The sequence below is a fragment of the Macrobrachium rosenbergii genome, chromosome 20 (assembly GCF_040412425.1).
Source record: "Macrobrachium rosenbergii isolate ZJJX-2024 chromosome 20, ASM4041242v1, whole genome shotgun sequence".
NCBI classification, from domain to species: Eukaryota; Metazoa; Arthropoda; class Malacostraca; order Decapoda; family Palaemonidae; genus Macrobrachium; species Macrobrachium rosenbergii.
The window spans coordinates 17358405-17384112 of record NC_089760.1 but is presented as its reverse complement, the minus strand read 5'-3'; the positions used below and the strand labels follow the sequence as shown (position 1 = coordinate 17384112).

General features: G+C 35.4%; 2 protein-coding genes across 5 annotated transcripts in view; one reads left to right on the top strand and one right to left on the bottom strand.

Moving 5' to 3' along the window:
• Window positions 1-18018, bottom strand: part of Ttc30 (tetratricopeptide repeat domain 30) — a 138248-nt gene extending 120230 nt beyond the window's left edge. Inside the window, exon 1 of one of the 2 annotated variants that reach the window (XM_067122043.1) lies at window positions 17787-18018. The gene's annotated coding sequence lies outside the window, so the exon portion shown is untranslated. The remainder of the gene's footprint in view (window positions 1-17786) is intronic. The other variant, XM_067122042.1, reaches the window with a different exon arrangement.
• Window positions 1-25127, top strand: part of LOC136849102 (cytochrome c oxidase assembly factor 6 homolog) — a 45525-nt gene extending 20398 nt beyond the window's left edge. The window contains exons 1-4 of one of the 3 annotated variants that reach the window (XM_067122061.1): window positions 11232-11364; window positions 19845-19989; window positions 20442-20503; window positions 21618-23265. In XM_067122061.1, coding sequence (XP_066978162.1) covers window positions 19846-19989; window positions 20442-20503; window positions 21618-21711 — 300 coding nt within the window. In that variant the 5' untranslated portion in view covers window positions 11232-11364; window position 19845 and the 3' untranslated portion in view covers window positions 21712-23265. Of the gene's footprint in view, window positions 1-11231; window positions 11365-19844; window positions 19990-20441; window positions 20504-21617 lie in introns of those variants that run through there. The other 2 variants (XM_067122062.1, XM_067122060.1) reach the window with 2 other exon arrangements.
• Window positions 25128-25708: the final 581 nt, after the last annotated feature.

Genomic DNA, 25708 nt, shown 5'->3' with positions numbered 1-25708 from the left:
ATACATAATATATATATAATATATATATATATATAGATATAGATAGATATATATATATATATATATATATATATATATATATATATATATATATATATATTTTCTAATAACCACAATGCCTATATATATATATATATATATATATATATATATATATATATATATATATATATATATATATATATATATATATATATATATAGGCATAGTGATAGGCTTATAATAAGTGAGTCTAAAATTGAGAAGATGGTTTAGAGTGTAATATGAACGACCATTATTCGTTATGCCTTGGACAATTGGATAACCCTTTACGTTACGCAAAATTGAGTATGATTTTCATTGTGAAGGACCAAGATCAAGACATTTTACACCATATATTATTCATAATGGGTTGCACATTATACGTTCCACATCACGCTATTTAATGTATAGTTCGTTGTAAAGACCATATCATTTTACATTATTTAAAGGGCATTCAATATTACACATTAACATGAAATCATCTGATACAAAATATAAATTAAAAGGACTATCGGCAATAGGTAAGGATATTGGCAAATCGGTGACAGATATACACCAACAAAACAAATTAATTAGTTAAAGAAGCGAACGGAACTTGAAAATAAGAAAAAAATGAAGAGGGAAGGACAGGAAATGACTGTATGAATGTATGGGTCATTACTAATGATGAGGAGCAGTCAAGATGAATAATAAAAATGAATGGAGGGGTTGTTTTGGGGGAAGGCCGGTGTCGCAAGCCAAGATGTGTGTGAGAGAGAGAGAGAGAGAGAGAGAGAGAGAGAGAGAGAGAGAGAGAGAGAGAGAGAGAGAGAGAGAGCATACAGATAAATTATTTTGAGTTACGAAGTGGGCGAGAGGGAAAGAGAGAATACAGATAAATTATTTTCAGTTACGGAGAGAGAGAGAGAGAGAGAGAGAGAGAGAGAGAGAGAGAGAGAGAGAGAGAGAGAGAGAGAGAGAGAGAGAGAATGATTGGTAGATCAACTGAGCACGTTATTATCGTAAATTCTTGATTATTAATCTAGTTTGCTTGTTTTCTTGTAAGAGAAACAAAATGGCAACATGCACAACAAATTATCTCTCAAGAGCTCAGAAGATAAAAATAGGCTATAATGTTGAGAGCTGGGAACATCCCAGAGGAATTAATTTAGTTATACAGTATGATTCATTGTAACCACACCTCTGGTCCAATAAGCTAAATTATTACAGAAATAGCATATATATATATATATATATATATATATATATATATATATATATATATATGTGTGTGTGTGTGTGTGTGTGTGTGTGTGTGTGTTTGTTTGTATATGTAAGTATAATCAACCAAAGAAATGATAAAAATGCAAAGAAACAGCATGTCAGTAGACACTGTTCCTGTTTGCAGAAGTATAAAGAAACTGGAAGTAGTTAAATATATATATCAGATATATGAAGAAAACAGAAGCTTAAAGACTTTTGACAACAGAGGAATATTCAAAGAAAATACAGAGAAAAAAAAACAGAAATAATATTAGTGTAGGCGATATGAAAACGGGAAATATAGCTCATGGAAATTAGCTAAATGTACTCGGAAGGGATGAGGACATGCAAAGCACTTCCAACTGTAGAAGGAAGGAGGAAAAAATAAGAAAGGAAACGTCACTGACGAAATGGAGGCACTGAAAAAAAATTATGCGAGGGAGAGGTGATGGGGGTGATAAAGGGGAGGAGCTGGGTCTACGGAGTGGGGTCCCGAGGCGCAGGGGAGAGAATGCAGTGGATCCGGAAACTCTGAGGCACCAAATGGCGCGATGACGTCACGGACGTAAAACATCAGCTCACATGTCAAGCAACGAGTATAAATGGACAAGGGATGAGGTTGAGGTATTTAAAAAAAAAGAAAGAAAGAAGAGGGTGCATGGGAAGGAATAGCAAGAATAAGGCCAAAGGCGATGAAGGGTGAGAGAAAGAGCGGAAATGGTAAACATAATAATAATGAATCACATCAGTGGAGGAAATGTAAATGGTAGGCTAAAACTATTTCTGCAATATCGTAAACTTAAGAAACACATTATCTCTCTCTCTCTCTCGCACGCGCACACACACACACACACACACACACTCGCTAATCTTTCCCTCCTTCCTCCCGCACCTTCAGTTTTCAGAGCAAACAAATAAAAGACTTGAGAAGTTTCGACCAAAGGTTTAATCCCAATGAAAATAAGCAGAGAAACGAAGATAAGTCTTTAATCATATTAGAGGTGACAGCGCTTCCTAAGATCAGCGAGGTTAATATATAGAACCAAGACAAACATGCGAATGGAGTTTCATCAAGTCGGCTTAGCAACTCCAGCACCGTTCGCCAAGAAAACAAATATCTTGACATGGCCATCATTCAGATTTAAAATGACGTTAAGAAATGTATCCAAAAATACGAAGCAGAGAGAGAGAGAGAGAGAGAGAGAGAGAGAGAGAGAGAGAGAGAGAGAGAGAAGCACAACCTTCCTCTTGGCTCGATTCATTTCCCACCTGGCGCACCTGGAGTTGCGTTTCATTGGTCGAGCCATTCAGAGCGTTCGCTAGAGGGTTAAAAAACGCAGCCTAGGCCTAATAAGGGAGAACATCATGGCAACGATCATTCTCATTAAATTAGTCAATTCATCAGCTAAAAAGATCATATATGAGTTATACTGGGTTTAATGGCCGTCCATTCAATTCAAATTTATAAATGCATCTTTACACAGAGACATACTCGTATTAATTCCAGTGGATATACTCACTACACGCACACACACACACACACACACATACATACATACATACATACATATATATATATATATATATATATATATATATATATATATATATATATATATATATATATATATATATATATATTACATAACGTGCAATGTTTCGCATGTGCATGATTTTTACATACATTTGTAACTCAAATTCCCAAAGAACGTAGAGAAAATGAGATGCAAAATATTCCATTTAAATACTTCATAATGCTCCTCCACAGTTAAAAATCATTTATAAAACAAAACAAAATGTCAGAAGCCTTCAAATTTTCTAGAACCTAACACGTCTTGGTCTCAGGTCTTGACGTCGGTTTCATGCTACCGGGAATATTTTCACTAAACATATTCTTTCTTTCTCTCTCTCTCACACACACAGACCCCGCAAATTCACGTTCGAACCCCTGGTTGCTCTTATCTCACCAAGCAATAAGTCTCTTACTAAAGCGAAAGCTTTCACCAAGATTCTCGAGACTTCTGTCGACAACGCTGGCGTTTCGCAACCAGAGCTTGCTTCGGTAGCCAAGTGTCTTCGAAGTATTAATAAGATTAATCCAACGTCACGTTCTTTCTAAAGCTATTCCGTGCCTTCCAGTAGGGATTAACCCCGTTAGCCCGGATTAAAGGACTACAGGCCCAAAAGCCTGTTCGCAACAATATTCTTTACAAGCAGACTCCGCAGTTTTGGCGTTTTACGGCGATTACAGAGAAAGATGGTGACAAGAATTGCACGGTTTCAAGCCCTGCTGTTGCTAAGCGTTCACTATGAACACACTAAATACCTTGGTCCATTGATTGATGATATATAAATAATAATTAACGAGATAAATTCTTAAGAAAAAAGAAGTGCACATTTTGTATGCTTCATATTATTGCTACTTATTGCCATTTTCTCTGCTGGGCTGAAGAAAAGAAATGAGAGAGAGAGAGAGAGAGAGAGAGAGAGAGAGAGAGAGAGAGAGAGAGAGAGAGAGAGAGAGAGAGAGGGTTAGGGCAGAATTTTATTATGCAATGTTAGAATTCCACGATTTCAGTTTTATCCTTCGTTGCATATTATCATCCTACAGTAAGTTTGGGTGATTTTCACTGATCGATTTATAGTATCTTTGAAAACATCATTCTAATAAGACAACTCTAAAAGGGTTCTAATTTTTTGTTGTGACAATACTACTTCGAAACAATACTCACAGTACATTAAGAAATGTGATGCTAAAACTGAAATTTCAAACAAAACATCAAATAACTGACATGGAAGTTTACTGCCCGTTACCTTAAAAGTTTAATTTTCCAAGACACGGCAAAATTAATCATTTGAAATTACCTGCAAAAAGTAATTTAGGTTTTCAGACAACATCCTTTACCCCTTGTAAAAACTGTCATTAATCGACCATCAAAGGAATCTGGTATCAAAAGCCATTTTTTGATATCGCAAATACTTGGCCTTCACATATATTGGTTATTTATTTTTATGTTAATTGCTAACACTTCAAGATATCAATGAATCAATTTATGGGTGCTCCATTGTGCTGCCAGATCCATGAAATTTTCGTTCTAGAAAAATATGAAAGGTGGATATGTAGCATTGGATAAAGTAAGTCGATTTTTATAATGGTTGACCTCTTAAGATGTGAAAATGTAATATATATATATATATATATATATATATATATATATATATATATATATATATATATATATATATATATATATATACTGTATATATATGCAGTATATGTATTATATATATACATACATATGTATATATATACACATATATAGTAATACACATGTGGTAACTTCCTGGCAAACACTTCTAATATATCCAGTACTTTTAATCTTCATGGAGAAGTATCATGGCACATGAAATTTTTTAATCTTCACTTTTCTGAATTATGAACTTTTTGTTAAATTTTCAGTTAGTGTCTCGTACATTGTAGTTTCATTGCAAATCTAGTGCAGCCCTGAAGAAGGCCATGGGTTAGTGGCTGAAGCAGTTTGGGAAAGACTAAATATAGCATCATAGTAACAGTTTTTATCATTTCAAGACTTTAACCTTGATGATTGGAAGAAGTGTTGCAGATATTCTAAGTGTTACTAGCCACATGTGCATTCCCACTTGAAGGAAATAAAATAGACTCTGAGCCAGAAAACATACACACACACATAGGCTATATACAGTATATATATTATATACACAGATAGACAGATATAGATAGATATATTAAGTCTGTAATAAATCTTTCACTGATTGCTAAACTAAATATTAGGAATCATTCTAAAGGATCCCTTATACAGTTCCAGATCTCTTCCGTTGAAAAAATGTTCGCAAAACTCCAAATAGACAGACAAACAGGCCAAATATATAACCTAACCACCTTGGCGGTAATTAGCAGAACTTGGAAATTAACTGTGATGTATTCTTCACATACTGTCTTGAGAATAAGATGAGGGATCTTATCAACGAGTCTCTTGAACCCTGAGTTCATGTCCAGTACTGCTATATAAGTATCTCAGAAATTGTATTGCTTTTTTTTTCTACATACATCTGTATATCTTACAACTGATTTGTATGCTCTAATCTAAAGTCTCTATAGACTTTACTTTATTTAGACTTTGTAAAAAGAAATATTTAGGTTTCTAATACTGTGTATTTCCTGTGATCGTGGCGCTATTAATTCTAGTCTGTTTATTTTTTTCAGCTGCGATTAAATATTATTCAGTATCATTGTGACCCATGGTGAGTGTTGAATATGAAGTTCCACCAGTGGTGGTTAGTTTCACTTATATGGCTACGGTTATTTACTTTTAGCTCCAAATAAAAAGAGATCTCTCCTCTTCCTAAGTAGAAATACATTTGTTTATAAAGACTATAAAATTTATTTCTCTTTTCCGCTCGAGCTTCTTCAAATGCCTTTTTTGCAAAGGATGGGTACACTGAACTCGATATATTACTAAAAAGTGGCCTCCTTTTTGGAATTAAAGTCGAAACTTAGGACTATAATTAAAGTTATACCATTTCTCCAACAACGGATATCGTATAGTAGCATTTTGATCCCAACACAGTCAAGGAGGTCGACTTTTTTGACATTGTTACCGAAGATTTCTGTGGAATAAGTTTCTTTATTCTAATTTCTTAGTGCTCGACAGGCATTCTAATGCAGCGAATGAACTTTGGAGTCTCATTTTCAATCGCCCATTCTGAGTCAAAGATCTACACTAAACGCCATAATCACATTTTTCAGAATCTTGATCCATCTCAGTCATCCCGCCATGTGTCAGACTAGATTTTAAAACCGACAAGACTAGATTTTAATTTTGACGAACCCTTGTAACCAAAATAAACGAAGAAGATGGATGACTTAAAAATACTGGGGTAAGGAAGCCAAAATAAACCCCTGAAGATGAATCAAATCTGGAGGTATAGGAAGTTCGCCCCCTGAAGTCAAGAGGTTCAAGGTCTTCCTTAAAACCAGTCTGTAGACGACTCTTACGATAGCTGTCAACAAGCAAAGCTGATGCCGTGAGGTTGAAATGGGGCCAAGAACCATTATCATCAATGTATGACGTTATTATGCTCACATTCTTCCCTTGATTTCACGCGAGGCGAGAAAGAAGAACCGCCAAATCTCAGAAATGCGCGAAGATGCAGTCGGTAAATGTGCGGACTTAAAATAGCAGGTAAAGCATTAGAAAATAGGAAAGGGAGGCACTGATGCACATTGATTGATTAAGTTACTGAGTTTAATTTCCGAGAAATACTTGGGGCTTTGCAAAGAGAAGAACGCCTCAAAGGATGAAGGTGACTTCAATGGTCCGTTTATTACTTTTCTGGGAGAGATAAGTATTGGAGCGCCACGTGTGAGTAAGGGGGATAATGCGTTTTGAAGGAGAACTGTTTATCAGTTAATTAATTCGTTCATTTATATATTACGCACGGGGAATTAAAAATCCACCTGTGCTTTAATGCGGCTAAATAGCATTTCCAGCTGACGAGATAATGGGATGTGCTTTCAGTGACATCGGAATTATTCGTGAACATTTAAGGCAACGTTATCTTGAGCCAGGTGGCCTGTGGCATGGTATTGTTTATTGTTACAGGTGTGGCAAGCGTAACATCACCGATGCAGGTGTTCTCACAAAAACTGCATTTGGAATTTCACCGGGTCCAGGTGACCCACTGGTTACGCCATCTTACTCGTTTGAGAGAAACAGTTAAAAAAAACTGTGGTTTATATAAATACACGAGTTAGCTTCCTTACTTCGGATAACTTTCGTTTTCTTAGATTTATTTTGAAGACACGCTTAGGTGATGGTTCTTCTCGAAATCCTCTTTCACTTCTTAAACTTATAATTTGTGTTTTCATTTTCAGATTTTAATGAAAATTTCAGGTTCTAAGTTGTACTTCATTTTTTATGCTCTACAATGATCCCTTAAAATCACGGCCATTATTTCAACCCTTACACCACATCACGTAATATCCCTGCCTCATGCAATAACTGCTTTCATGTCATGTCCCAATCCTCGGCATTCCCCTTACGATGTTGACCTATTTCCTAGGACGTGATAGTCATCTCTCTCTCTCTCTCTGAATAAAAAAACGAAAAAGCAAACACATTAGACCAAGCCCGAGAATAATATGCAATGAGCTCTCTTGCTATGAAACCCAGAGGGAATGTTAAGTCCTAGCAAGATCCATTTGTCCTGTGAAAGTGCAGAAAAAAAAAAAAAATCAGCATTTCCCAACTGACGGGATTCTCATCTTATGTAAAGAGGGTCTTATCTGCATTGCGATCATCTGGGAAAAATGTTTTCTGAGTCACCAGTGGCCAGCAATAGACCCAAGTCCGTCTTAAACCTACAATCTTTACACTAGATTTCGGGGATTTAAAACATAGTTGGCACCCTACTCACGATTACGATAGTGTTGCCGTGTTTACGCCTTAACGATACAGAGAACGATACTTCACTAAATAACTTACCGATGAAAAATACTTTCAAATATTTTCTGTATCACAGAGTATTCAGAACTTAAAGAGTTCCTTCATTCCTTTACTCAGCAATAAACCAATGATTGTTGTACGTACTCCAAGCGGTACAAGCGATTTTTCCATGAAGTAACAGTTGAAAAGTGAAATCGATTATTTTTGCATTGATTACATATAGGCTATTGAGTAGACATTATAAATGAAAAGCGTTTTATAGCTGCAGGATATGAATAACGGCGATCGAATACTGAAATTAACTTTTAAATATTTGCTAAATTACAAAAGAAAGCCATAGGTGATAACAAACTGTGACTGATGACAAATTACCTTTTCGATCTAATTTCCACAAGCAAGCTTGAGTGACGTCGACACACTCAGTCAGTGCAAGCTTGCAGTGTGTATGTTCGCAAATTTAGCAAGGAAGGCGTAAGAATAGCCGCAAGCCAGCGAACACGGGAGATAAGCTAATGGCCCCTCTCGCAAAGTCACCTATAACGACCGAGGGTCTAACATGCGGGGATGTAAATGGCGGTGGCATTCCTTCGAAATGCGACTTGGCGGATATAGATGGTTTTTGAAGCTAAAAATCTTGGAATTCACCTGCAAAAATATTTAGACTGCATAGAATAACTAACTGAAAGTGAAAACTGGAGGTCTTCAATTCTCATAACGTAGCAAGTGGACATGATTCACTCCCACTCCGTCTTTTGTGCTTTATTTCCCATCTTTTCTCAACTTACTCGGTGTTTCTGTTGGAACTCTAGTTGAAGTGAGCTCCTTGGAAAACGCACTCAATAAAGCAGATATGTATAAAAAAACTGAAAGGAAAATAAGTCTTGAAAATGATAAAGTAGACTCCAAACTGAGAGGTGACATGACCACGACACAAGACCGGAAAATGAGACGCTCTACATGGGTGCCAAGCATAGATTCCTTATTCCAATAACACTAATGGATTGTCATTCAACAATGTCGCGGAGCAGCTGAAGCAACGGCACAGACGCCAGAGTCAACAACAAAAAGAGAGCATAAGAGAGGCAGGACGAGGCATTTGTACGGATAAATAACATTTAAGAGCCAACAAGCAAACGGCATCCTGAGGAACTTCGAATAAAACGGACCATAAACAAGTCAACATAATGGTTTGCCCTTAAGTACATAAGGGCGATAACACCCTGACAAGATACTGCGTAATGCGACGTCTCTCGTTTAACACCATCATGCGAGTTAAGGTATGAAAAATCTGCCATTTTAATGACGCTATAACAAAATGACATCTATTATAAGACAAATACTTTCACTATCTTTTGACCCATCCTTTTCATAAACCTTCAACTTCAACTTCATATATATATATATATATATATATATATATATATATATATATATATATATATATATATATATATATATATATATATGAGGGTTTTTATTTCTTTCCTGTACTGTATTGATAGATTCCCCCAGTTTTTCTTTGGTTTCTTGAGTCTCTGCAAATATAAAAAAATTTTAATGGGATAGTTAATTTTTTAAAATGTAAATCTTAAAAGCAGTTTGTTTACATTTGAAAAGGAACACTCCGAGAGCATAGAAATTGCAATAAAAGCAGCGTTTATAACCAAAATCTATAAAATACATTATAATTGCTGGAGCAATGATATCCATATCTTGTACGTAAATTTAGTCTTGGGAAAAAGCTACCCAGGTTTCGGAAAACTCGCACTGTACGTACTGTATAGTTTTTGACCGTTAAAATGTTAACAATACTCTACGTCGGCTCCGGTACACTACGAGGAAATGAAAGCCATTTATTCACGCGTCTTTGCTAACCGTAATTTATCTCTTATTGCGTCAGTGTGTGTGTATTTTTTTTAGTCTAATTTCAGAGCTCAATCGTTGACACTGACAAAGTTATTGAGGATAATATTCATGTTTCGAGGAAAATTCGAACGTAAACAAAAGAAATGATAAGACCACAAGATCAATAACAATTTAATTCCGCACCCACTTGTGGAATTAAAACAAAAGCAGGAAATAATAAAACACGAGGGGCTGAGAACGTTCGACGAACCCGGTGTTTCTTTCAGCGACGGTTTTGTTAAGGCATTCCTTTATTTCTATCTTTGTTGCACAAGTGTTTCCTCTGACGTCATCCAATCACGTGGTCGTTCGCAGCGAATCATGAGCAACAAGTCGGTCGGCCACGAGAGTGAACGGACCAATCACACCCATCTGTGATCGAACGTTTATTTAGCAGTACAGTATATCATAACTATCTTCTCTCCAGTAAATGGGTACGATTTTTTCACTAGCATAAAACTAAAAGATGAATAATGCGCACATTTAAGTACTGAACTAAATTTATTTAGCACCCCCCCCCAAAAAAAAAAAAAAATGGAAACTGCATTCAATGTCGTGTTACTTTTTAAATCATTATTCCGTACCCGAACCTCTAAGTACAACAGAACGGTCCACTCCTCTTTAGCTGATATTTTTTCATATGCATTAAGAGAAATATACTTGGGTAAAACATTATAAATGAAAAGTAAAATGCTACTCACGAGGTGCTTCCTTACCTGGGTTTGCATCTTTAACGCAGTATTTTAAACCTCTTCAACAATACTTCTGTTCTAACTTTATGTTTTATATTACGTATACTCCTTTGGTATGGTTTGGCATAATTATATATATATATATATATATATATATATATATATATATATATATATATATATATATATATATATATATATATATATATATATATATATATATATATATATATATATATATATATATATATATATATATATATATATATATATATATATATATATATATATATATATATATATATACACATGTTTTATATATATTCATATATCTATAACTGTGTGTGCATATATACTGTGTATGATTATGTATGTATATATATATAATATATATATATATATATATATATATATATATATATATATATATATATATATATATATATATATATATATGCATACTGAAAATGCATACTGAAAGAACAAAGAAAAGGTAAATTACTCATTTAAGGATACCATTATAATTTTTTTGATCTAATCATCAAAGAAAAGTGGTACATCTCAAGGATGTTTTGAAATATAATCGTTACGAAATAAGGAAAATACTTGTGTTCTGAATGCGGTAAAAAAAAAAAAAAAAAAAAAAACGACTGGGGAAACTCTGGGGCAAGTTTATCCATAAACGACTTGGAAAACCAATGGTGGATATCTCATTTGGTGTTTATTTGCAGTAAAAAGTAAAAATGACCAATTGCAATATGAAGTGATGTACTGTTTAATGTAATTTTAGTACTGAATAAATTTTTGTCTAATTGAGAATTCAATTTCTAATAAAAATCTGTGTGCATTATATCTAAAATTTCTGAGACAGGACAACGTATGCAACATCACATCCAGCACGGATTTAAGAACGCCCGAACTTTAATTTAGACCGCAGATAATCCCTTTAATAAGGCAACTGGCATAGATAACATCAACACCGTGGCATAAGCGTGATGCAGACCGGGGATTGGCTGAAGGTAAGTCAGGGTAAATATGATTCATCCCTGGCGTATGTGGCTTTAGTCATTATGCTGATTGGCGATAAGGGGAAAATAGACCATGCCATTTTGGAACTGAAATTTAAGCAGTGGTTTAGAAAGTCCGTTTTATTTTATATAATAATTTTTTCATTACTCGTATTGTTTTCGGTAATTTTATTCTAATCCAGACAAGCAAGAAACTAAAAAACAGAAATAAAAGCACTGAGGGATAAAAGGTCAAATATATGCTGGCTTCGATGAGTTACCCATAAATGGGAACCATAACCAAGTGGACGTCACATCCTAACTGCTAAATATATTCACGAGAAGAGAAATGTTACTAATCTGTGACGCAGACTCAGCGAGAAGGGAAAATGCTTCGTGTATAATCTGATGACGCATATGCTTATAACACTAAACGATTTTTACTACCTAACCCTATACCTTTATTCCTATTTCTCTCGCGCTCTCTCTTATGGGGTAGGGATGTGGGTAGAGAAACAGCGGGAAGGGGAGACTAATCAAGCGATAAACCTTTCATGTCGCCGCGTTGAAGGCTGAAGTATTGTTTCTAGATGCCAGGTGATAATGTTTCTCAAAGGAAAGCCATGTCTTTTCTACTCAGAAGCTTAGCTGTAAAGGTGATGATCCTATCTGAAATTACACATGTTACAAATGACGAGACACCCAACTAGGCTTAACGACCATGATTCTTATCAACCACGGCCTCAGTGGGTGTTTACAGTCTATTAATGTGTGTGTGTGTGTGTGTGTGTGTGTGTGTGTCTACATGTAAGTGTGTGTCTGATTGTGGGTTTGCAGACAAGTATATACTACACTAACATATACATTATTTGGTATGCACATTTACCTACAGTACATACACTAACACATGATCGCTTTAAACACACAGCTAGTTAGTCTCTGAAACATTATATTCGATGTTATTGTCTGTATGTCCCATTGTTTGTCTTTTCGTTTGGAAGCTTGTCCTTTTGTTTGTCGGTTTGTTAGCATATTAGGCGAAAAGTTGTACGGACTTTCACGAAAATCTGACCAAAGGTCAAAAGCTTTAGACTGGCATACAAATGATTGGGTTGTTCGGCCTTAGCGGCGGTCTGCTGTCTCTAAATGCTCTTGTTCCCTACAATTTTCCTTTCTTATTAACGACTCGCGGGCCTTACTAAAGAAATAAACAGGCAACTTAATGGCAAATAAATAGAAGCACAGATGTTAGTCAAAACAAATCTCGTTGTAATTCGTAGAGCAACCTGAAGGTTACATATGTCAACGAATAATGATATATATTTAAATGTAACGTAATGGTCGTTATTGACATCCCCAGTTTCTTTGCCGTAACAAATGTTTAATATCGGAGGCTGTAAATACCAGCAAGCAAGCTCGCTTGCTTGCTGGTATATCTATATCAGAGGCCCAAAATAAAGCAGTGAAGAACCTTGGCCCCGTGACCCCGTAGCATTAAGAAGTGTTTTTATAAACAAAGATTTAGAGCATATATATATATATATATATATATATATATATATATATATATATATATATATATATATATATATATATATATATAAAATATATATACATATATATATAAATATATATATATATATATATATATATATATATATATATATATATATATATATTTTATATATAATATGTATACTGTATGGTATATATGAAGGGAAAGAGGATTTGTATGCGATCATAAAACAGCAAACGAGACCCAAGCTTTCCAATAATATCCAATGAAATGACGCAACGGAAGCATGAGATCAAGAGCGAGTGCATTATATAAATGCAAGTAATCGGCAGCAATTACCTGTCAGTGCACAGGTGATGATAATATAGGAAACGTGCGGGGAGTGAATATCTTGGCAACGGGGAAATAGGAGGAATGTCAGCCTCTCAAGGTTTTAAATTAAGCGCCAAGTAAAATAAATATGGAAAAAGCGCGGGAAACATCCATCAAGACGATAAACTGAATCCAGCAGAGGAGAGAGAGAGAGGCACGGTTGCACGAACCACTGAGGAGAGGCGGCTCAAAAAAAAAAAAAAGAAAAAAAAAAAAAGAGAGAGATGCAGAAGCGTCTAAACAAATCAAAAGAAAGAGTGAACATTTGAAGAATGAATAGTACACAAATACACACAATATATATACATACATATACAGTATATATATAATGTATATATACTGTATATATATATATATATATATATATATATATATATATATATATATATATATATATATATATATATATAATATATATATATATATATATATATATATATATATATATATATATATATATACATTTAGCTTTCAAATAAAAAGCTGATCCTTACGGTGATAGTTTTCTATTATTACGAAATTCATTTTTTGATCGAGTGAGGCTGCAAGCCCTAGGCTTTCCTAACGCATCCATGTCTTTGCTTATCCTTCCATAAGTTGTTGTTTCCAAGAGTTTCACCTTATATCTCAAGTTCTTCGCTTCAACGCATTTACCGTGACATCAAACTGTCCTTTTCTGATAAGAATATTCCTTTCATGTATTTTAAAAGGGCGTTTTCCATGCTTTCTACAACACTGAACCAAAGACAATTTGTATTGATTAACTTTCTCTTACTTCCTCAATAGGATCTCATCCAGTTTCGTGCAAGACGGCTTAACTTTGCTATTTCTTCAGAAAATGTTCTTCTGAGCTACAGTAGAGTCATTCTTGCTCTCGGAGACGAGTCATTCCTCCAAGTCAGCACGTATCCTTGTTGTCAGATTAGGCGGGTTTCTTCCCCTTACGCCTAGCTGTGGAATTCTCTTAGTTACCATATTTCTCCTTCATTCCCAGTTTCATCTATGTTAACGATAATGCATGTATATATATATATATATATATATATATATATATATATATATATATATATATATATATATGTATATAATCGAACATTCATTTCAGTATACAGTACAGGAAACGTTTTTTACTGCGGAAGAATGAAACGACGACGTGATTCAGCTAGGTGGAAAGGAAAGGAGTTATACTCGAAAACGGGTGCCAGAAGTGAAACACTGTAAGCCTCTTTCCTTTTAAACATATTGTTCTGTGGAAATTTACTCAAATATTTTTTACGGCCTTCACGTCTAATTCTATGTCGGTTCCAAGGGGATGTGTGCACCTTTTGATTAATAATGATATTAATAGTTGGATGTTCCTTGAAAGTCATGAACTTCTCTGCTTGAGAGTCGAGATACTTGACTAAATCAAAATGACCAGATTTAAATCTAACATGATGTTTAATAAATGAAGAGGCATAATTACGATTCATTTAACAACAGATAACGGGAAGAAACCGTTAGCATTCGCGAAGCATCATTAAAAAAAAGGAACGAAACGACCTGATAATCGTGACAGATATACCAAGTTCCCCGAGGGAAGGCCTAACGACCTTCGTAGAGGCTATAAAAACACATATAATGGCTCGGTCTATTTTCACAGCAGTGATAACTGACACATGATTCGTAAGAAGCAGTTTCGTAATAACTGAATTAGAATGTTAAAAATATAATTCTTTTGTCTGATGATCATTTAAATGGCAAATCAATTATAACAGTCACACGAACAAAATAAAAAGTATTTTGACTTTTTAATTTACGTAAAAACTAATAATAAAGAAAACATCTGATAAATAATTCACTTGAAAAGATATGGTTACGGAAAAAAAGAGCAAAAATAAATAAAAAATAAAATAAAAAACACGTGGATGTTTGCACACGCTACAAGAATATCATTAATAAACATCTAATCATTTTTCGAAGGTTAGCAGTGAGATTCTGTGCCAAACTGAACTCCTCAAGGTTAGGCCAACATTCAAGACATCGGGGGAGACTGAGTATAGAAAAAAAAAAAAACCGCGAACGGCTAAAATTAACGGAGGCGTTCGTTACAAGATTTGTAGAATGAGTGGTAAGAAAAACAAACTTCCCTCAGTCACTGTGGTCCTCCGCGGCTTGATGTTTGTGGTTTGTGTTTAGAAATATACACATTTCAGTGTTACTTAAAAAGCTTTAAAGACAGTGAATGAATCTCGAGTTAACTCTATTCGCAAACACCGGCTTGGGTGTTTGACTCTATTCCCAAATACCGGCTTGGGTGGTTGACTCTATTCGCAAATACCGGCACGGGTGGTTGACTCTATTCGCAAATACCGGCTTGGGTGGTTAATTCTATTCGCAAATACCGGCTTGGGTGGTTGACTCTATTTGTAAATACCGGCTTGGGTGGCTGACTCTATTCGCAAATACCGGCTTGGGTGGCTGACTCTATTCGCAAATACCGGCTTGGGTGGCTGACTCTATTTGCAAATACCAGCTTGAGTGGCTGACTCTATTCGCAAATACCAGCTTGGGTGGCTGACTCTATTCGCAAACACCGACTTGGGTGGCTGACTCTATTTGCAAATACCAGCTTGAGTGGTTGACTTTATTCACAAATACCGGCTCTATCGCAAATACTGGCTTGGGTGGTTGACTCTTTTTGAAAATACCGACTTGGGTGGTTGACTCTATTTGCAAATACCGGCTTGGGTGGTTGACTCTTTTCACAAATACCGGTTTGGGTGGTCGACTCTATTCACAAATACTGGCTTGGGTGGTTGACTACTCGCAAATATCAGCTTGGGTGGTTGACTCTATTCGTAAATACCGGCTTGGACGGTTGACTCTACTCATGAATACCAGCTTGGGCAGTTGACTATATTAGCAAATACCGGCTTTGGCGGTTGACTCTATTCTCAAATACCGGCTTTTGCGGTTGACTCTATTTGCAAATACCGGCTTTGGCAATTGACTCTATTTGCAAATACCAGCTTGGGTGGTTGACTCTATTTGCAAATACTGGCTTGGGTGGTTGACTCTATTTGCAAATACCGGCTTGGGTGGTTGATTCTTTTCGCAAATACTGGCTTGGGCAGTTAACTCTATTTGCAAATACCGTCTTGGGCAGTTGACTCTATTTGCAAATACCGGCTTGGGCGGTTGACTTTATTCGTAAATACCGGCTTGGGCAGTTGACTCTATTCGCAAATACCGGCTTGGGCCGTTGACTCTGTTCGCAAATACCGGCTTGGATGGTTGACTCTATTCGCAAATACCGGCTTGGGTGGTTGACTCTATATACCGGCTTAGGTGGCTGACTCTATTGCATAATACTGGGTTGGGTGACCAACAATGACCATCACTGTCTGATACCAGATTAAAGATGATTTTTTGTTTGTTTGCTTGCTTGAACGAATGGTACTATGACGAAAAATATTTTTTTCTTTTTAAAAATAGCTTAATTCCGAGGCAGGGATGGAAAAGGTTTTCTCTCATTCCCTTCTTTAATGCACTATTACACCATAGCCTGAAAATTCCTACCAAAAGCGGACTACTCCCATCCCAATTTTAAAACAAGGCTTTAAAACTTGAAGTTATTAAGTACAAGATGGGCAGCAACATCGTATTCCCTATCCTGCTGGTCGTTTGATTTGCGAAGTTAAACCTAGTCTGGTCAGTATCTCGATGGGTACCCAGCAAAAAAAGAAAGTTGCCGTTGGCACGAAATCCCTTGAAACTTCTATTACTTCAGGGAGTAAAAACGTGATGAATAACATTTCTGTTTTGGTCTGTCCTTCATGCAACACTGAACGACTGTCGACATGGTTGTCATGCAACACCGTGATAAAACAGAGAGGGATGGAGTCTGAGAAAGACAACAGAATTTAACACATCAAAGCAGTTCATGTGACGGCGCAAGATAAGCTTTTATGGGGGAGTCGAACTTGAAAAATTAACCTAATGAGCAGAGAAACAAAAGGGACCTATAAGCATTGCGGGAATGTATTATGTATACTATACAGAGAGAGAGAGAGAGAGTTAATCCACGTTCTGGTGCATTTCTCACATAAGCTGTCAGATATAGGCCTATGCTGTGCATACTCAGATGATCTTGCATTAGCCTATGCTAAAGGCTTATCATTAGGTTAAATAAAAACATGAAACATTACTGTAACCCAGACATAATACAAGGAAGTTAACTTTACATTGGCCAGGGGTTATATTCCAATGTATCACACTAAATTCTTTTCAAAACTGAAAGTGCCCAACTAACTAATCATTGGAGAAAATTTTTCATTAGGTCTACGCCTAATCCTAAGTAAACAAAATGCAGCTGGCCTCAGATCACCTATAACTAAATGTTTCCTGCTTTCGACACGCGGCCCATCTACTGATACATATAAAATTCATAAGCATTCATGTATTGGTTATTAAATTCTTATGTATAGGAATGATGAAAATTTAGACTGACACCCTTTGATAGGCTATCACGGTTAGGCTTGTAAGCCTAGACGACAGTACTTACCTTCACACTTGGCTACCAGATTTCATCACAGACCATCGTCACCAGTACTGGCCATCGTTGATTACACTACTATCACCCAACAACACCAAAATTATCAATCATCACTATGAATATTATCAACCTCCATTACTGACACTACCAACTGCCACCCTAATACATCTCATCACTGTTTAAACAGGACGCGCCATCACCGTGATCACTTGTAAACAAACATGGCGGAGGCGGGACTCACGGGAGCAAGTTGTGAACTTGTGATGTCATCAGAACTTTAAAAAAGTAACGATAAAATACTGTTGAATATATACCGTAGTTTATTAAGCCCTCATGGTGATTGAAATATATTTATTTGAGTATCTTTTTTTATTAGTATTTTTCCTCATAATTGTGGAAATTACTTTAGATCTTTTATATCATAATAATGAACGACCAGTAACCACAATAAATACAGCTGCTGCGGACACGGTTTCGTTTATTATGTACTTTTACAACAATATTTGAAGTTTATTATTATAATCACACCTGGAAAACTGTAACTGTAATTTACAATATTTAGTTGCAAACATTCGAAGGAAATTTGGGAAACACTTTTGTAAAGAGTTGTTTAGAGTTCATTGACATTACCGGTAAGCATACTGCAGCACTGAAAGCAGCCCAAACTTACCCAGAACCTGAACTTGAGTATGGAAAGCGCAGAATACTTTTCTGTGACAATTAAAAAAAAGCGCTTATATGTCCGAAAATATGGTGTATGTATATATATATATATATATATATATATATATATATATATATATATATATAAATATATATATATATATATATATATATATATATATATATATATATATATATATATATATATGTGTGTGTGTGTGTGTGTGTGTGTGTGTGTGTGTGTGTGTGTGTGTGTAGAATCTACTGGTCACTTTTTACCAGAAACATATGTAATTGTAATAGCCACAATGCCCTCTTAACATCTCGAATTCTTCGCGTTTTTTTGGATACGCTTGTCACTACAAAGTCTTAAGATCCAAGTGCAAGAAATATGAAGATTTTATGATGCCTGGTAGTGGGAAATGAACCTGGTTCCCATAATCAAAATGGGTCACGTTGCCGACCTGACCACAAGAACACAACAGACCCTTAACGTCCAAGTGCAAGAAATATGAAAATGTTATGATGTCTGGTAGCGGGAAACGAACCCAGGTCCCATAATCACAATGGGGTCACGTTGCCGACCTGGGTAAGTTTGCTCTTTCGTGGTCAGGTCGGAACGTGACCCTGTTGTGATTATGGGACCCAGGTCCGTTTCTCGCTACCAGACATCATAATATCTTCATATTTCTTGCACTTGATCTTAAGGCTTTATAGTGACAAGCGTATCCAATAAAGCGTGAAGAATTCGAGATGTTATGTGGGCACTGTGGCCATTACAGTTACACACACACATATATATATATATATATATATATATATATATATATATATATATATATATATATATATATATATATATATATATATATATATAGCCTGTGTATATGTAAAGAGATACAGAGAGAGATATAGTGGTTTAATAGCTAAACTTTCATAGCTTTCATGTCCAAAGTACTATCTTGTTTGGATTAATACTATGACAATAACAACACCTGATAAGCAATACTAATACTACTGGTGTCATCACTTCAGTTCTGATAGTCATAATCGTCAGTACCATTGTTAAAGCAGTAAAAATAAAAGGAAAGTTATTTACTTCATATTATCTATCAAAAACAGCTCACTACATAAAGATACTAAAAACAATATTGTAATCATTATTCTGCAGTTCCTTAGGAATTCTGTAAATGACAAGCTCCCAATCCATCGGAATTTCATTTATTTCCCAAAAAATTCAATTATGCAATTCTTCAGAGTCCAGTATGTCACCAATCTCATTTTCCTCGGGATTTAATTATTCATTTTCTAAATGATATATAACTTCTCATGTCCTCAGGCTATCGTTGTTCATCTCCTAAATTTCCTACAGAATCCTATAACCAACCTTATAATCTTTCTCAGGATGTCATTTCGGGACAAGGGCGTTCGCAAGGCTTGCTGGGAGTCCCGAGACAGATACTGGGCTTGTTTAGACCTCCCAGACGTCCATAGAGATCACTGCATGGACCTCAGGCGCCTCTATGAACTCTCATGCCCTGGGCACTGGGTAAGTTTGCTCTCTCTAGCTGGGTACATCTAAGGCAGAAAGAGCTTTCTAATACTTTAGATCTTTGAAAATGTGATCAGTTTTATCTCTAATTGTCCGTCTTTGCAGACTCTTTTGATGTCTTTTAGCTGCACAAAGCAACTTTGTTTTTTTAAGTTTCATAATTTTTCTTTCATAAAGGAATGCAACATGAAATCCTATTTACTCAGAATCATTGTTCAGATTTTTTTTTTTTTTTTTACGCCAGTAAGGAAATTAAGAAAGACAAAAAGAAGTCCAATAATGTCTCGTCAAAACATGAAAGTAACCAAATGAAGAATAAAAACTGAAAGCATGGGACCACAATAATTTTGAACAAGATCCTTCATGCATTTTTTATTACGAGACCTGAAATTTCCTATTTTTCGATACACAAACCCCTCATTCATTAATTCTGCATTCTTCTTCCGCAGGTCAAACACTTCGACAGGAAACGACAGTATATGGAATTCAAAGAACGTATACACTCGGTAGGGTAAGTGTGTGGCTGTAGAGACCCACCTGCTGATGCTGTAGCCAAACGCTATTGCTATTCACTGTAGCATATCTGGTGCAATGAGCCTATGTCTAGTGGTAGGGGAGGGGGAGACTGTATGAATGAAGAGGCGTTCCACATGAAGAAGAAGAAGAGCTGAACTTGTCTCATGGAATGAAATCAAGGGGGAGGGGGTCCTGCAGGCTAAGTAAGCCTGGGTTGCATACACTAAGTTAGGTTAGGTATGCACCAACAAGGGCAGTGGTTCCTTTCCCTCCTGTATTCCTCTTGTCCCTCTCAAACGATGACGAATTATTATTCAAATGTTGATGTAAGAATGTACTCGTATTTATGATTGTGGATGTTACAAGGTATGCTGCTATAAAGACGCAAGTCATTTCAAGTACTTTTACTAATGCTAAAGTGAGCGCTGTAGTGCTATGGCTACTGATAAATGAAGTTACTAAAGACTGATTCAGGGTAAGATGGCAAAGTTAATGAGCCCATCAAAAGATTTTTTCCTGTTGAAGCCCACAATGAAGTATTATGTTGTATCATACAAGTACAAGCAGGAACTCCAATGCCAATGACTAGATAACTTATGCTTATTCAGCTGAAACTCAGCTGAATAGGTTTAACGGTCAAGTAAACAAAGTTACTGTATATATCTTAAAAGCATACATAATACTTGATTGTTGACTTTAACTCCAGTTCATGAGATCACTGACTTACATCAAAAGTTAGTTGGTCTGCTGTTTTGTTATACAGTTCTTTTAATGTCCTTTACAAAATGTACTGCCAGCAACCCGTGAGTGTGTATTATTCGATAGGTGGTATTACTCTGTTTGCCTTCTTTGTCTGATGATAAACTCTCCCATTCATTCAGACAAGATAACGAGGCTACGGGAACACATATAGAAGCTTTGAGTTTGGCCTGAAGAACATAGGAATAGCAGACATCATTTTGACACATTGGCCTATAGTTCATTGAGTTTATAATTCATATAAGCGATTATCCATCTTTCATGCATTTACTCTTCTCACCAATCACAACTTAACAAGGACCTCTCGAATGACCTCTAAGTTGTAATTCTTCTTCTTTTCCCAATTTCAGCCTCCCGGAGTCGACCACGCTGTCGCCATGTCCCCCCCTTGAGGCATCCCTGACCAGGAGGCATCGCGTCTACAGCCAGGTGGTTTTCACGTAGCACCTTCCACCTGGCCGGCGGATGGATCCTCCTTCCTCCACCCAGTGCATCGCATCTTTGCCCGGCCGAAAGAAATTCGTGACGGGCTCTCAACAGAATCTTCTGGAATGATGTCATACATAAATAATGTCGCTGAATCAGGAAGCGAAACCCCTAGGCCTAGGAATAATATGAGAAAATTTTTAGCATCTTATTTAAGAAATTTTATATAATAATTCTGTATAAATCGTACAATCCTTTGCTAAAAAGAGATTTGAGAAGATTCCTCAGTAGAGATTCTGTTCTGTAGCTCCCACAGATGACAAGTAGCGTAAAGATTTACACTTCGTCGTTTCCTTTAGTCACTTATTTTGGGAAAATATCGCAATTGCTTTCCGCTTTTATGAATAGACGTATTTTATTTTTAAATAAGGGATATCATTCAGATGTATATATCGTTCGTTAAGCTTAATTACAGAACAGAGCCGAAGTAAGAGGTTTAAAGATGCTACAGGAGTGAGATGGAGGTTGTTGTCAAGGAGACGTCACTCGAGAACGTTTTTTGGGCGCTCAAAATATTTCAGCCAAATTTAAGACCAAGAAGCTATTTTCTCTTCTACAGGTGCAAAATTTAAGACCACATTAATTAAGGTGGTGGCAAATATGGGCATGTCACTTCAACTTTGTCATCAATATTGATTACTGGTCTGGCACAAAATGACAGAAGATACTAAGAAATGTGCTCTTGTGACACTGCTTAACGGTGTAATGCTGATTCTCTTGGGGACGCTAGGTTAAGGAAAGAACTGAACGAAATTCGATAAAAGCCAATGCAAGAAAGCGCTTTTGTCAAAGATGGGAGCAAGGAATAATCGTCACCTTATAGAATTTAATCATTTCACTTCCTCGTATTCTTTGACTTAGCCTAAGTGAAATTAAGTTCCCAAACAAAAATGAAAAGTGTTTGAACGAAGAAGAAAATTAAATGTGTAATGAAAGGGTGTGATGCAACTGCAGAAGCAAAAGATTAACTTTCAGACAAGAAAATTTATAAATCTTACAAACAAGTCAAATGATGAATCTTTCAATGCAAACCACAACTCTAGTTTTTTCTCGCGAAATTAGGCTCAGGAATGGACAAGTAAAGCCGAAGAACCCCACTCTTGAATTTGCAATACTTTTAACAGTTTATGGTGGAAGCTTGAATGTCATGCTAATTATAAAAACTTCACTATCAATTATATTTTATAAAATGTATGAAAAGGATGAAAAGGTCAACAATCCATTTCATCATGATAATTATAGTCTAACAAAATATAAAGTGTTGTTTAAGCCATACTTTACATGCGTGAAATATTGCTTTTCTATGGACAACAACGCCGAAGGAGATCTTAGGGAACTGAACGGGAAAGAGACTAAACCAGTGCATTAGATTCTTCATGGGTAATAAATTGGGTTAACGCTGGAATGCAGAACTGGCTTTGAAAATGCAGGGTAGTGAGATATCAAGATTAAAAGTATATATATGATATATTTAAAAATCTCACTAATAAACAGACGAAATAAATAGACAGATGAATAAATGAAAACTGAAGAGGCTAATGAATAAAGCAACAGGTCTTGTAAAAAGAGTAACGGAAGAAGCAAACGCCTCGGACAATCGATGGCTGTTACCTGCGTCCTTCTCAGTAAACCATCCAGAGATGACGACATGTCAGATCACAAGTAATGGTACAAAACAAGTAACGGCTCTCCAACTGCGTGTATTATTTATTCTAATATATACGTCTTTCACATAGTTATTAGGTTAATTATATTAGACTTACGGCCTTCAATTGCTGTCTAGTTCTCGTGTGATAATAGGAATTCTGTGAGTACGACCCTGGGAGTTGTAATGTTGCCTGGATATTATACTATATATGCTTTTCCGGACGCCTGTACGGTTTGTGAATGTGTATGCATGTATATATACATATTAAACACACACACATATACACATATATATATATATATATATATATATATATATATATATATATATATATATATATATATATATATATATATATATATATATATACGCGTGTGTGCATGAGTGTGAGAGTGAGTGTCTGCTTGTGTGTGTGTAAGGAGTGTGTGAGTGTGCTTATGAACAATATGAAAAATATCTTTACAAAAATTAAATTTCTGACAATAGGAGGAATCGAAGTAAAAAAAATAAATAATTTTCTCATATCTCACATCTGTATGCTTCCATTTTACTGGTGAAAGTGAGACCATATATATATATATATATATATATATATATATATATATATATATATATATATATATATATATATATATAATTATATATATAAAGGAAAATTCTTGAGTGAGTGTGTCACATGTGGTTACCTTGTGGTATGTGATAGCGTTAGGCGATAGTCATGCATTATATTCACTATGCAGTGAAGGGCCTCGTTAGGGAGTCTTTTCACGTATATTTCATACACATTGTATGACTCTAATCCTTTACTGTAACTTGTAAGGTTGAGCCAGGTACTTCAGTAGAGGTATGTACTGATTTACCCAGAAATTCCTCTGTCATAAAGTCGAGAGTGATACCTATTTTACTTTAATTATGAACTCTGTTCAAATTCCATGATTTATCTTGAGGAAATTTTATCAATAAATCGTATGTTACAGAGAATTACGACATTATGGTAACAGATATCCTTACAGCTCATGTCTATTGAAATAATAATAACAATGACATTAATGTTATCAAACATGCTTCATCTTTTTTTTATCCCTAGTAATTTTGTTATTATAATTCTATTATTATTTTTTATCGCAGTAACAATAAATCAACGAGCTTTGTAATACTGACAATATTGGCAACAGCAATAAATTCAAACTTCCCAACGATTGATAACGCTGTTTGTTGGTACGCTATAATAAGATCATGTTCAAAAGTGTCAATTTAGCTGTTATTATTATTCGTAAATCCTCGTAGTGGAAACATCAATCACTCAGACAGAGCTGGTCACCAATGAACGTCATTTCAACGATGCTACTTACACTTACATGTAAATACCTTAAATAAACATCTGTTATCTGCTTGCGATATCATTTTTTCGAAAACAGAGATATGTAAATACCATGGCTTGATAATGTGACATTCACAGAAACAATATTTAACAAGTAATAGAAACAAACCGACTTTATAACAAACGAGGAAAATTATAATTTTATTAAACTAACTGAAATAGTTCTGTTTAGTAAAAGAAATTTAATTTTTTTTTTCTAAACCTAACCCAACTAGTATTGTTGTTAGACACAGAAGTTTGAAGTTAATACTATTGACAGTGGACTGAAACCAGTGTAATAATAATGTATTGAAATTTATGAAATGTATCAAAACATTTTGAAATTAAATACATAATTTTGATAAAGATCTGTTTATTGCCATCCCGAAATCCAAAGTTGAGTCTTTTAAACGCGAGATTGCTTAACAAGTGCACAATTTCCACAAAAGCAAACATCTCTTCAGTGCCAAGGGGAACAGGACGAAGAAAATATCTAACACTAAAGAAGGAAAAAGAGAAGAGGAATGGGCAAATAGGAGCTCATAAACCACAATAGGAAAAAGTGTGCAGAGGGCTGATGGACTTATCTGATGACGAGTTAACCTAAGAAGTATGACGTTATAAATGGGCTTCTCTCTTTAAATGATGACAAATCATTCTAAGCAAAAGAAGTCGGTCTCTTGTAGTGGATTCATCTTTTTTTTAAGATGGCAGCTTGGTTTACACAGATGCAAAGGGTGGGTGAGTATTTCCTCCTCCTGTGATGGTAAATCATTCCAAGATGGAAGACTAAATGAGGTTAATGGACTTGCCTGATGGCAAACCAACAAGAGAAATGTAAATGATGTTAAGAGGACTTTTAGATGACGAAGAAGAATTTATGAGAAAATAGGACATAGATCCATTTCAAGTAAACAAAAGGGGACAGATAAAACGAAAGTTATTAT